The sequence below is a fragment of the Puma concolor genome, chromosome B3, assembly GCF_028749965.1.
Source record: "Puma concolor isolate L17-30 chromosome B3, mPumCon1.1.hap2, whole genome shotgun sequence".
NCBI lineage: Eukaryota > Metazoa > Chordata > Mammalia > Carnivora > Felidae > Puma > Puma concolor.
Window position 1 is genome coordinate 28,480,131 of NC_141672.1, and position 14,170 is coordinate 28,494,300.

At 57.6% G+C, this 14,170-nt stretch overlaps 1 protein-coding gene across 3 annotated transcripts; it reads left to right on the forward strand.

Moving 5' to 3' along the window:
- The first annotated feature begins 724 nt into the window (after nt 1-724).
- On the forward strand, nt 725-13,456 carry PGF (placental growth factor). 3 transcript variants are annotated; one of them, XM_086709254.1, is made up of 7 exons: nt 725-1,223; nt 2,456-2,498; nt 6,833-7,029; nt 7,774-7,850; nt 9,946-9,975; nt 10,048-10,143; nt 12,671-13,456. In XM_086709254.1, the coding sequence occupies exons 1-7, from the start codon at nt 1,149-1,151 to the stop codon at nt 12,696-12,698; spliced, it is 546 nt and encodes a 181-aa protein (XP_086565380.1). In that variant the 5' UTR covers nt 725-1,148; the 3' UTR covers nt 12,699-13,456. The 3 variants fall into 3 exon arrangements, with proteins under 3 accessions (XP_086565380.1, XP_025775620.1, XP_025775623.1); XM_025919835.2 differs by having other exon boundaries at nt 763-1,223; nt 10,081-10,143; XM_025919838.2 differs by lacking the exon at nt 10,048-10,143 and having other exon boundaries at nt 780-1,223.
- The last annotated feature ends 714 nt before the right edge of the window (nt 13,457-14,170 follow it).

The window sequence follows — 14,170 nt, forward strand, 5'->3', positions numbered from 1 at the left end:
CCTGCTGAGTCGGAGATTTCCGTCTCCTGGGATCGGGAGGAAATGCTGCACTAGGCCACTCTCAAACCACATGTAGCGGCCTGAGAAAACTGCCTTCCCACAGGAGGAAACAGTGCTGGACCCTCAGCCAGGTGCCCGCAGCTGGGCTGCCCTACTGTCTGAGTGCCTGACCAGGAGGATGGTGCCTGGGGTGCAGAGACAGTTCTGGAGTCACGTGGCTTGCATTTTGTTTCCCTCAATTCCTCAAAAACACACGCGCACACTTTTCAAGAGTGCATGTACATGCGCGACGTATACCGGCAGGGGCACTCTGGGAACCTCAGTTTCTTCATCTTCAAAATGGGGTTAACAAGCCTTTCGCCCCCGGGGATTGTGGGGACGGCATAGGTGGCACTGTAAAAGGCCAGACCAAACTGCTGCCTTCCTAGGGGTCTGGAGTTGCAGTCTCTTCCGGGGCCGCGACAGTCAGGAGCCTCGCTGGCAAATGTTGCGCTCCACTACCTGGATGCCCGCACCCACGCCAGCCCAGAGGAGCGGGAGCGCAGCCGCCGGCCCCTCTCGGGGTCGGACCTGGGTGCCGCCTGGGTCACGGGCGTCCCGCGGGAAGCTGCGGGCTGGGCGGCGGCGGGGCGGGAGAGGCCGCCGCGGGGGCGCCCCTTCCGCGCACTGCGGGCCGGGCGCTCTCGGGTCCGCGCGGCCGCAGCGGCAGCCACCCGAGGGGGCCGCTCCCAGGCCTCGTCGACGGTGGGCGGGGCTGGCCTGTGGCCCCGCCCCTCTCACGGCCCTTGAAACCCAGTCGCCAACAGGCTGCAGTCCCAGAAGGGAGCTGCTGTCTGAGGAGGAGGCTGCCTCTCCACTGGCCTCCACGAGAGGCCCTGGGGTCGCGCTGGGCGCCCGAAGGGACCTCCCCAGGGACCCGCCTGCCCCACACCGCCCCGCCCCGCCCCGCCCGGCGCTCCGCATCAGGTGCCCCAGCCCCAGCCCTACCTGCGGACTTCAGGCTCCCGGGGCTTCCAGAGGATGCTCGGGCCACCTGCGGTGACCTCGCAGCAGCAGTGAGGTCCTCTCCTCCTGTGCCAGGGGCTCCCCCAGGGGGCCGAGCATGGTGGTTTTTCCTTGGAACCTCCTGGCTTGGGACGTCTGAGAAGATGCCTGCCATGAGGCTGTTCACTTGCTTCCTGCAGCTCCTGGCTGGGCTGGCACTGCCCGCTGTGCCCCCCCAGGTAAGACCTATCCCAGCCCCGGCCTGGCCCCCCCCTTATCTTCCCAGCCGCCAGCACTGGGGGCAGGGGCTCTGAAATCACAGACCCACTCTGGGAGCGGCACCTCCATGGATGTCCACACACTTCCCAGGAGCCAGGCTGGACCACATCTTCTGGGAGAAGACCTCAGGCTGGGCTGTCCCAGACTCAAGCTCCGGGGTCTGTCTTGGCGGGGGCAGGGAAGCCACAGGGAAGGGAGGGAGGTTTCCTGTCTGGCCCCTGGAGCCCTGGTGGCTTTGCTAAAAGCATCTCTCCACTAATCCCAGGCGGGTCCCTGGCCTTGTGGTCAGGGTCGAGGCCCCATGACCAGGCAGGCGCCCCCAGGACCTCTGACCTGGCCTGGTGGAGGGGAAGCCAGCGGAACAGGCCATTGGTGGGGAGGCTGGGCCCTGCCCCCACCAGGGTTCTGGGTGAGCCCAGGGCTCCTGGGTGGGCTGAGGGTGAGACAAGAGGTCCTGCTGTGCCCTCTTTCCCGGGTGGGCAGTCAGAGTTCCTGAGTGCAGGGCCTGGGGAAGTGAACAGGGCCCTTTTCCCAGGAGCTGGGTGAGTCTGGCTGGGAGCCAGCTTGGGCAGTGAAATCCTGACAAAGCCAATGAGATCCCTTCCCACTGCACTGTCCTGCTGCCCCAGGAGTCCCCAGCCCCAACCCAGGAGCGGGTGGGCTGGGCAGTCGTGCAGGGGCGGAAGAGCCCCACTACCGGCCACTGCCTGCCTGCTGCGGGGCTGGCCAGAGGTGTAACGTTACCGGCAGCACCAGCTCATGGCGCCACCCGCTCCAGCCCCTCGGCTCCCACCAGCTGATCACCTCCTCCCTCCCCCCACCCCCACCCCGGGGTTTTGGCACCCAGCCAAGGCGGGCTGCACAGGGCCCAGCAGGGCTGGACTGGGGCTGGGGAGAAGGGAGACCCCTAAGGGTTGCAGGATCTTTGAGACATAGAAGGCAAGGGTCTGCAAAAGCCCGTAGCCTTCCACCCTATCCAAATGAGGAAACTGAGGCCAGAGAAAAGGGTGGGATCCACACAGGGTCCAGTGAGATCTTAGTTGCACTGGGAAAGAGGCGGCTCTGAGATAGGGCAGAGCGTGTGCAGCGGGTGGCAAGGAGCTCAGAGGGGCCTCTATGCTCTTGTCAATTCGGCCCCAGAGCACAGAAGCCCAAGGTGGACCCCCTCATCTCTGCCCTTTTCTGTCCACAGCAGTGGGCCTTGTCTGCTGGGAATGGCTCATCAGAGGTGGAAGGTAAGCACGCTGGGCTGGGGGTGCACATGCTCACCAAGCCCGCCCCTCCCAGTCCTCTGCAGAGGATACTAAGGCGCTGGCATGAAGGATGGGTACAAGCTGATATGAAGTTGGGGAGAGTCTGCAAGCTGGCTGACATCCTAGCTGACAAAGTGGGCAGGGCTTGAGAGATCCTCCTCTTGTGACCCAGGAGCCCAGGGAGGTGTGTACTCCTGGGCCAGGGTCACCCAGCACGCAGACAGTGAGGCTGGGGCCAGTATATCCAGGGTTTGTTCAGTTGGCTCAGAGCCCCTTCCCAATATAATGTAAGGAGGCAGATGGGGTCTTGGAGGGCAGTGTAGGCGGTGAGTGCCAGGAGCCATACTAGGGATCCAGGAGCTGGTTGCCGTGGGCAAGCCGTCAAGAGGATTAGGGAGGGGTGAGGGGACCTTCCCAGAAGCCCAGCCCTGGCAGAGCTGCAGGGATCTGACCAGGCCTTTCCATTGATTACAAACAGACAGAACATGAGTCGTGCCCTCCCTGGCCCCTCCGCCCCTCACCCCGGGGTTGCATCAAGAGGGAATGTTCAAAGGGTGTGTCGTTTGCCAAAGGGACATACGTGCAGAAGGCAGGAGGCCCATGCCAGGCCCCCTGTCTCGCTCCTCCCTCCCAGCTTCTCTGAGACGTGCGGCAAAGCCACACATCGCTACTGAGGCTTCCCCTCGTGCTGTGGGAGAGGGAGCGTGTAGGGACGTGCACACGCACACTCGTGGTAGCCTCTGAGAGCTGGGAACACCCTCCCCCTGGGCCCTGTCTGCCTGGTGGCCAGCCTCTCCTGGGCACCGAAAAGCTGGAGGGAGGTAGCAGCCCTTAACTTCACTGACACTCTCCCTGTCACCCTGCTGTGCCCGCTGGCTCTGGCACAATATTATTCTCTTGGGACTTGGGGAGGGACCCATCAGCCGTCTCCACCCCATGACCTTTTTGAGGCTTTTAGTGTATTTCAGCAACAGGTACCAAAGAAGTCTGAATTTCCTTTTCCTCGTCTGTAAAATAGGAACATTAGATTACATGATATCCGACGTTCTTTTTCCCAGCATGTGGGATTCTCTGACTCCCATGGAGGAGACACAGGAGTACATATCTCCCGTGGCCAGGGGTGAGGAGGCTTAGAAGTGACAGTTCATTAGGGCCACTGCCCTGTCATCCTATCAGCCTAATCAGCCAGGGAGCGTGGACTGTGGCCAGGTGAAACACCATGAGTTTTGGACCCCAGTTACCACAATCTGAAAATGCCATCCTCTCCTGCTAACATCAGACAAGAGACAGAAGGGTCTTTACTTTGCAACCGTAGACGTTGATTTTTGCTACTACTATTCATGGTACTAGTGTTGGGCAGTCCCTCTAATTCTGCGCTGGCCACAGGCTGTGAACTGGGAAGGCATTCATTTTCTCCCCATTTTATAGATGGAGAACCTGAGGCTCAGAGAGGTCCTTGGGGCCACCTAAAGCCTCAGACGCGCCCCCATAGATGTGGCAAAGTCAGGGTGCGTAGCATCGGCCTTCCCCGTGGCTCATGACCGTGCAGGCATGAGCAGCATGTCCCTTTCGGCAGGCTGGCTGTGTGCCCCGCCAGTGCCATGGAGAGGACACCTGCCGAACTCAGGCTGGTGGCTGGCGGCTCAGCCCAGATCTGTGGCCCCTCCCCAGGAGCTTGCTGTCGGGATTAAACACTTCCCTTCCTGTGTCTCCTCCATCCCAGGTCATAGGCAGATGGAACCAGATTGGAGGCTTGCCGCCAGGGCTGGCGAGAGATCGCTGAGAGCCCAGTTGCAGCCCTGGCCGCAGCCCCATGGAACCGCCCAGCCCTGGCCAGGTGACTGACCAAGCCACAGCCTCTAGTTCCTCTCACCCCCACCCTGCCTCTGGAGCAGGTCAGGGGGCCAGAGGAAGTGCTCGCAGGAGCAGCTGAGCAGAGCTCTTTCCTGAGGGGCTCAGCCCACATCTGGCAGTGGTCACCACACTCCTGGGGCCAGCCCCTCGCCCACCCCCCTCACATAGCCCCCTCTGTTTCTCCCGCGTGCCCAGACAGTGGCCTCCAGGGACGAACTGCCCTTTTTCCTGGTGGCTGCCAGGTAAACCAGACAAAGCCCGCCTCCTTCTTAGCCAACCCCCCCTCGCCCCCCGCCCCTTCCCCTACACAGTCTGGTCATGTGGCCCATGGAGCCTGGGTCCTGATGACGTAGTCTGCATGGTGAGGTGTGGGGGCGAGGAAAGGAAATCCCTTCTGCCGCCAAGGCCCGGGCAGCTCTGCTTAACCTGGCCGTGGCCCTGGCAGCCCGGCGGGGTGGGAGCCTGTTCGTAGAATGGTAGGGGGCTGAGGTGCCCCTTCCCTGCTGCTGTCCCCCTCCCTGATGGCCAGTGCCAGAGCAGGAGACTGAGCTGTCTGTGGCGCTTTGGCAGCCGGCTGTCCCTCTGCTGTTATTTATGTTGTCCACGGCGGAGGTGAAACATTCAGAGTTACATAGTGCTCGTGGATTTTAGACTAAACATGTGCTCATGGAGTTACAACAGGGGGGTGCTCCTCTGACCTTGCACTGCAAAGGCTGGCGCTTACAGGGAGAGGGGCTTATGTCCCACTTGTGTCCAGGGAGAGTATTCCTGTGGCTGGAGAGGTAGGATCAGGGCAGGCATCTGGGCCCCCTCCTATCCCCGGGCCCAGCCCCTAGTGCTCCCTAAGCAGACAGGGCAGAATGCAGCAGCAGACGCCCAGATAAGCACGGTTTATTGCCTCTGTGGCCGCCTTGGCCAGCTCCACGTGGACACACCGCCTCGGGTATTTTCCACCAGCTTGCAGCCTTTCCCGAGGGCCCCTGCTAGGGCTGAAGTTTATTTTTCCTCTGAGATTACCCTGAGACTCACGGCCTTCCAGGCTCAGTGGAATGGACTTCGGCCCCTTCTGCCTCCTAGGAAAGGCCATGGAAGGAAGTGAGGGGCTGCTAGGAGTGGCCGTTGCTCTAGGGCAGAGGCTGCAGGGTCCCCCAGGTGATCCAGCTTCCCTGTCCTTCCCCATCAGCTGAGGACAACCATCAGGTATAGGGCAGGATGACCCAGAGTTAGAGATGTTTCTCTGCCCACGGTCTCAAGGCTGGGCTGGGTTGCAAGCACAGAATCCCAAACCATGTGTCAGAGCCAAGAGAGACCTTAGCAACCATCTATTCCCAGCCTTCTTGTTTTTCCCCAGCTGAGGAAACTGATATACCCAGAAAGGTTAAGTGACCTCCCCCAGGTCACACAGCCAGTATAGGACCAGGACTAGAAGCCATATCTCCTAACTCTGGCTACTCACTTTCTGGGAGCCTCTGTTTGGGACCAGGCCCCAGGCCTTCGCCTGAAGGAGCATCTTTTGAGAGATTCCAGATGAGCCGACAAAAGATCCTGGTCACAACCACTAGGATGTGGTGGGGGTCAGGGATGTCCCTGATAATCCTCAGTGAACTGTCATCTAATCAATCAATAATTACCTAGCCTATTTTTACTGGGTGCTTGGGTCCCTGTCCTCATGGAGCCTCGACTTGGTTGTAAAGGAGATAAGAGCCACTAGTGGCCAAGATAAGGTAAAACCTCGGGGCCAAATTATGCTCAAAGGAGGAACATCTGTTCATACTGGGAAAGTTGGAGAAGGCTCCGGAGAGGAGGTGAGATAGTGGGCTTTATCTGGTTAGGAACAGGAAGGGGACAAAGAGCACATCCCGAAGGTGGGAATAATGGTGATACAGCCGAGCTTGATGTGAGGGCTGGTCCCACTGAAATGGAGAGTGATGTGGACAGGGCACGTTGCTGGCCGTGGCCTTGGCTGCCGAGTAGAGGAGCTGGCTCAGAGAGGGGCAGAAAATAAGGACTAAGGGGAGGCCAGCCCTCCCTGTGGGACTCTACAAGCCAGTCATGCAGAACTGACTGTTCTCTGCAAATTCCCCAAGATCGAGGAAGCAGTCGATCAGGCCTGAGAAAGGCCCAGAGGGCCTGAGGAGCCCCCAAGACACACGCTCCTCAAAGCTCCAGGGGCGCCACGGCAGATGTGGGTGCCTGCATTGAGAACAGAGCAGAGAGGCCAGACCCTGAGAAACTCCATTCCACTGTGGTTTCTGTCCGGCAGAGGAGCTAGGGGTCCAGCAGTCCTCCCAGAGGCATCATGTCGGGAGTTCAGAGCACAGAGCTCATACAGGCTGGGGGCTTCCTGGAGGAGGGAGTGCGGGCTGAACCTGGAAGGCCCTGCGCGGCTTGGGGAGCTGGCACTGGGCCTTTGAGGGGCAGGCTCCTCCTGACTTGACCCAGCTGTCTGTGCCTCCCTGTAGTGGTGCCCTTCCAGGAAGTGTGGGGCCGCAGCTACTGCCGGGCGCTAGAGAGGCTGGTGGACATCGTGTCGGAGTACCCCAGTGAGGTGCAGCACATGTTCAGCCCCTCCTGCATCTCCCTGCTGCGCTGCACCGGCTGCTGTGGTGATGAGAACCTGCACTGCGTGCCCGTAGAGACGGTCAATGTCACCATGCAGGTAGGGAGGGGAGGAGAGCAGGCCAAGGTCCCGGGACCGGAACTGACTCTGAGGCCCCGGCACTCCCCACCCCAGCACAGTGCTCCCCCCTTCACGAGCCCCGTCCCAGCTTGGAGCCCACTCCAAGGGCTCTAGCCTGGTCCTACCCCATGACCCAAGGACGTCTGGTGGAGCTTGGAAAGGAAACCTGTTCAGATGCAAGCAGTCCTCGTGTATACCAGGAGCATTCGGTGCCCTGAGCTTTGTGTGTGTGCACATGGGCATGCATACACACACACACACACACACACACACACACCCGTTGTTTATTAAGCACTTGCTAGTAAGGTCAAGCTAGGTGCTCCTAAATGTTACTTCTGTTACCTCAACACGTGATCCTTCAAGGCAAGTGTTATTTACATTTCACAGATGAAGCGCTTGAGGTTCAGAGCTGGCATTTCACTGGCTCAGCAGGTAGAAGAACCAAGACTGTATGTAGGTCGCTCTGACTCCACAGCAGAGTCCCCCTTCCTATACTATTGCCATGCTGGTGGCCCCGGGGAAGGAGGGACAGGGGCCTCCCTCAGATCCACATGCAGGTGGGAGGGCTGTTTGCCCCCGACTCAAAGCACAATGAGAGTATGTGATCCCAAGGCTGGTGGCAAACAAGGAGTCAGGTCCTGCTCCCGGGGGAAGGGTGGAGAGACTATTGGAAACCTAGGGGCCATCCTCCAATCCCGGCCTCAAACCTTTCTCTCCTGGAAGCTCCTGAAGATCCACTCTGAGGACCGGCCCTCCTACGTGGAGCTGACATTCTCTCAGCACGTCCGTTGCGAGTGCAGGTAGGTCCTCGGGGAGCGGCAGGGACAGGCCCTTCTCATTTGGGAGCCTCAGCCCAGTGGCTGCCCATCCCTCCCACGCTGTCTTCCTGGCTGAGGGAGACGAAGGAAATAAGGGACCAGTGGCAGCTGCCTTTTATGCTCCACATCAGCCAGTTTTGCCCGGGGAAGTGGTCCCATCAGCTGGAACACAGTTGCCTGAGAAGCCACAGGGGCAGAGGAAGCCAGGGTCCGTCCCAGCCTTGGAGGGGCTGGGGGTGCGCTCTCCCCCTCCCTGAGGTGGGAGGGGGCCGCCACAGCCCTGGAAGAGGTGCCTGGGGCTAAGACATTGCTGGCCTGGACTTAGTCCTAGGCCAGGCTGGCGCCCAGGGAAGGGGCGACTGGACTGAGGGGCACAGACAGGGATACGCTCTGGCAGGAGAAAAGTGGCAGAAAGAAGGAGTCAGTGGCTTCTTTAAAGCCAACCTCTGCCTGGCAGAGCCTCTAACCAGCAGTCTTGCTGCCTTTGCCCAGAGCACCCTGAACATTAGTTACCAGGAGCAGCAGACCTGGCACTTTAACCAGGCTCAGGGAGGAGAGACATGGGCTGGAACCCATTCTCCTGGTGCCCTGGGCCATACATAGATGGAGGCACCAGACTAGAGGTCCCGAGCCCTGCCCTGAGGCCAGAAGACAGGGGGAGAAGCACCGTTTATTGCGTGCACCTCTTTTGTGCCCCCCACTAGGCACTCGAATGTTTTCTCATTCATTCAACAAACATTTATTGAGTGCCTGCTGTATGCCAGGCACTGCCCTAGATGCTTGGGATACAGTGGTGAGCAAGACAGACAAGGTCCCTCCTCTCATAACAACCCTAGGAGGCAGGTACTATTGTCATCCCCATTTTACAAATGAGGTAAACCGAGGCTAGTCAGGGAACCCCAGCCTATATAATCCCTAAGCCTGCCATTTCTCATGCTGCCTCTCATGGCCATAACCACATTCTTCAGGAGCCCCACTGCTGCCCTGCCTCCTGTCCAGGACTCGGGCCGCCCCTTTTGGACCAGAGCCCAGGCTCCAGGCCCTCTTCACTCTACCTCTATTGGAGGCCCTGCTTCAATCCATTTCCTCCTTTCCGTCCTGGCCAGGGCTTAGCCATGTAACAATAGCTCAGTAATGAACCCTCCTGGGCACAGTGCCAGATGGTGACATTTCACCTTCTACGTCACCTCTGCCCTCACAGCCACTCTTTTGGGGCAGGCAGACCGAGGAGACGAAGGCTCACAGACCGTCTCTGACTGGCCCAAGATGGCAGAGACATGACCAGGCAGTCCCTGGTACCAAGATGCCCTGGGACCCTGCACTGGCTCCTAAGGACGACAGCCAGCCTAGGGCAGCATTGCCCCGGCCCCAAAGCCGACTGTTACCATACTGCCCACGCCCCCACCCCCGTTCCCAGGAAAGACGGAGGCCCTGTTCCCTTCCAATGGGTTGGGCAACAGGGACACCTTTCTTCTCACTTCTGGGCCAACAGCCACAGCCCTGGAGGCAGAACCAGGACATGCCTGGTGACTGTGGGGCTCGTGCTCACCTCCCTTCGCGTCACCCCCTCACGCACTCCCCCTGCTGTCGCCCGCAGTGTCATACATCCCCAGGGTGGGGGTGGCCATTGTGCCCCAACAGGCATCCTGAGCTGGTGGCTACCACCCTCCAGTCCATGGCTTTGCCCCTCATTCACTGTCCTTGCAGAAACTCCCAGCATGCACTCTGGGGGGAAGGGCAGGTACCAGGGAAGGAACTGAACAGAGAAAATCAGCAGAGAACAAACTCGCAAGTCCACAGACTTGATGCCAAGAGGCTGAGGAGTGCACAAGGCTGTGGGAAGGGGCCCCAGGAGGAGGTTCCTAATTCTAGTGGTGGGGTCACAGGAGCTTTGAGTGGAAGCTGAAGTCCAGAGGCCTCTGGCCATCCCTCCCTCACTGGCTCCATTCTGCCCCCTGGTGGTGTCAACACTAACCGCAGGACCAGGGCTGGATGTCTGAGAGGTGCCTGGGTGGTGGGGAGCCCCCTACTTACTGGTTTCCTGATTGTCCCTTGGTCTCTCTGTCTGTTTTCCCAGGCCTCTGCGGGAGAAGATGAAGCCAGAAAGGTAAGTGGCCTGGCTGGGGCTCCGGGCTATTCTCGGGCCTGCCAGCCTCTGTCCTAGCATGGGGGCCCCCAGCCACTTTGTCTTGACGCTTTTGGCTTATTGCAGGAGGAGACCCAAGGGCAGGGGGAAGAGGAAGAGAGAGAAGCAGAGACCCAGAGACTGCCACCTGTGAGTGCGCGGAGGGGGGGACCAGGGATGGCAAGGAGTCTGGGCCAGAGGGGGCCCCTGCCCTGCCAGCAGGGATCAGTGGTCGGGAAGGGGAAAGGCAAGGCCAGGGCAGTCTTGGGGCAGAACAGGCAAGTGTCTCCTAGGGAATCTAGGGCCCAGGAAGCATCAGGGGAACTTGGTTCTTCATCAGGCTTAGCCCTGAGTCTCTTCATGGCCTTTAGCGAGTCACGTGACCTCTCTGACCCTCATTTTCCTCTGTGTGTAGAAGGAGGGGAACATTCAGTCATTCTACACACATCTACCAAGCACTTACTGTGTTCCAGGTACTTCCATGAACAAACCAACATGATTCCTGCTCCTATAGTGCTTACATTCTAGTGAAAAATATTCTCACAACTGAAAACACATCTGGGGCTACTTCCTAGTGGCCCTGTGAAGACAGGGGTGCTGGGGATGCCGGTCTCCTGAATGTGTGCAGCCCTCGCTTCCCCCTTGGGCCCAGGCATGGACTTGGGGAAAGAGCTGGCAGTGTGGTCTGTGTGCACCGCCCCCACCCCCAGCCCCTGCCAGGCAGCCCCACGTAGAAAGTGTCCCGTTCCTCCATCTGCCAGGACAGTGGTCCTCAAACATCTCATTTGGGAATCTCCTGAGAGAATTTCAAAAGCCCACGTGCTCCCTCACTTCTTAAGTTGACATTGAACTTGAAAAATTAGAAGTTCATCAAAATTATAAATAGTTACATAGGATATCGTTTCTGGCATGTTATAACTATTAATGTTTTAATAAAGTCATTATATAATTCTTTGGGTACATCCTATAGAATCAGCCACCCTAAGAGTTCCCATCACGCACTTAAAAACAAATGTGAACGCTTTGCTTTAATAGTTGCATGTTTACGTTGCTTCTTTTTAACTTGAACCTGTGTTTCCATTCTACTTCCCCCACAGAATTTCAGCCCAATTTTTTTTGTTGTTTTTTGTTTTTTTAATGTTAATTTATTTTTGAGAGAGAGAGAGAAAGACAGAGTGTGAGCAGGGGAGGGGCAGAGAGAGAGGGAGACACAGAATCCGAAGAAGCAGGCTCCGGGCTCTGAGCTGTCAGCACAGAGCCCGACGCAGGGCTTGAACTCCCGGAGTGTGAGATCATGACCTGGGCCGAAGTCGGATGCTTAACCGACCGAGCCACCCAGGCGCCCCTAATTTAATATTTTTTTTAATGTTCAAAAGTCCATTATGTGTCCCCTTGTCACATTTATCTGCCATCACAATGGTGTATAAATTTGAATTGTTTTCATTTTCCTGTGAACAGAAAACTCTAAACTAAGTCCTTTCCTGGAATAAGTTATCACAGTAATTATTAGTAGTACCAGTTGATCAAAACAGCACAAATATGTCATATTTTAATAAATGTTAAACATAAAAGTATAATCAATCTTACAGGGAATGCATCTCAATGAGATGATGGTGGCTACCTCTTTTTAATTAGTTAATGAATCCACTAATGAATGTTACCTCCTGCCAGACTGAGACAGGATTCAGCATTAATTCCATTTTCATTTTTTAATAGAGGGAAAGGTTGAGAAACCATGCTCCCAGAAAGAAGTAAATGGGACTAGATGTCATACAATCATTTGAACTCCTTCCAAGTTATTTGCCAAAAGCCTCAAGGTGATCTGCTAACAAAAATTACTTCTCTTGGCTTATTAGCTGACAGTTCGGTTAAATTGTTCAATTTTGTTGAAAGCGAAGACTTGGAAACCACTTGACTTGCGAAAGCCTTGGTTACCTGGTCATTGGCCATATCTCCTTTTTCAGCACCTACATGGATATCTCAGGTTGTCCTTTTGGTCACTGTCCCCACCCCACTGGTTTTATCCTGGGGCAAAGTACTGAGCTGGATTTGGAAAGGACAAGATGCTTCTTTCCTTCCTAAAGGGAGCGGGGCAGTTGTGACCAAGGTGGTGGGGAAACAGACCTCAGGCAATTTCTCATGCAGTTTTCAGGCAGAGGACATGTGGAGGCTGAAAACTGATTCTCTTAACACCATCAATACTCACATACCCCTTGGACAATCTTCATGCACATCTAGGGTTGCCCGTACCCCTGTTAGAAGACTGTGGTCCTAGAGTAACCGGAGGCATTATTGCATGAAGCCAGGCTGGGTTCAAAGTTGGCTCTGTCACTGACTAGCTGTGTGACCTCGGGCAAGTTTCTTAACCTTTCTGAGCCTTAGTTGTTTTTTGTTTTTGTTTTGTCTTCTAAAGGGTAATGATAGCAGGGCCTTCCTCATGGGATGTTGTTAAAGGGCAATGAAAGAGGGCTTAGCACAGGGCTGGGCACGTGGGTAAGTGCTTGGTGAAGGGTGACTCCTAGCTTCTTGGCCTCGGTGCAAGCAGAGACCCAGGAGTGCTGCAATCTCCCTGTGCTCCCTGTCCAAGCTTTCCCTCCAGGCCTGTCCCCCCTCCCATAGGAGGGACCCTGCCCTCACAGGGTGCTGATACCCCCTTTCTGTGTTTGGTCTCTGGCAGGTGCGGCAATACTGTTCCCCGGAGGTAACCAGCCCCTCAGAAAACAGACAACCCCCACCCGGCTCCTGTATTTATTACCGTCACACTCTCAGTTACCTCCCTGCTGACACCTGCCCTCTATTTATTAGCCAATTGTATCCCTGCTGAATGATTTGCTTCCTCCAGGATGAGGGGCAGGGAGGGACAGGACCCTCAGGAATTCAGTGCCTTAAACAGAACGTGAGAGAAAGAAAGAAGGCAGCCACGGACCCATGTGTGTTTCAGCTGCGGGAGAAGCGCGCAGACGCGGCTTTGTGAAGGGCACGCCAGGGCCCGGCGGGCTTCCCGGGAGCAGGAGACGGAATGGGACCTGCCTCCTGTTCCGACCCTGGACCGTGTGGACCAACAGCGCTGGCTTTGGGAGCCCCTCGCCCCGGCAGGAGCGGAAGAGCCTGTTCTGTCGCCCGGGCCCAGGCTGGAGGGGAAGGCACGCCGGGGATGGAGGGGTCCTTCTGCGTCCTCCTCCTCCTCCTCCTCTGGGCAGCAGCTCCGCACCCTGGAGATCCGCCGTCCCCAGAGAACGATGCTTGCCTGGGGGCCTTTGCCACTCCTCGCGCCCTAGTCTGTCCTGACGTTTTGCACTGCTTCGTGCTGGGACATTGTTCTTTACGGTCAAGGCATCACCACCTGCCCCTCTCAGGGACACAAGCAAAGAGGCGGCCCTAGGCCGGACGTGGAGCAAGCCGCCCCTCGGTGGCTGTCCAGCTGCCAAGCCAGATTCTCTTGAATAAAGTATTCTAGTCTGGAGACAGCTTTCCCAGGGGAGTGTGTCTGCCGCAGCAGTGGGCCTCAACGGCAAAAACGTGGAAGCAGGACAGGAAGAGGGAGGCTGTGCTCAGGGCAGCCCTGGGGCCGGCTCCGGCCTCTCCTGCCGCACCCTGGAGTGTCTTCTCCCCTGCTGCTTCAGGCAAAACCCTGGGGTCCGCTCCTCCCGTCGCGATGGGTTCCCAAGATGGAATCTTGGCCTCAAAGTTGGGGGCCCTGGCCCCAGCCACCCCGAACACCCTCACATTCAAGAGCACACTCCCTTTCCCCTTCCCCCAGGGCCGTCCCACTCTCAGTCCGGTGCTGGCCCCCTGGCCCCTGAGGAATGGGGGTTCCCAGGCTTCTCCCAGCCCTTTGGGCCAGACGTCCCGGCTGCAGCATCCCAAACCTGCTTGGGCTGCTGGCGCGGGCGGGGATTCCCAGATGCTGCCCGATTTCTTCTTCCTTTTACCTCCCATCTTCCTCTGTCTTCTCCTGAACACCTTGGCATGAAATGAGAAAAATTTTCTTTTTTCTTTTTTCAGTCCAAACCACGTACTACCAGATTCCCACCTGCCCGCGACCTGCAAGGCCTGTGTGTGTTTGTTGTGTGGCGTTGTGGGAGGGGGAATTCCCCACTTCTGTCACTTGAGGCGGCTCAGGACAAAACCACAGGGACCCAGTGGGCAGGGGCCGGCCTCAGGCTTTGGAGGGAAG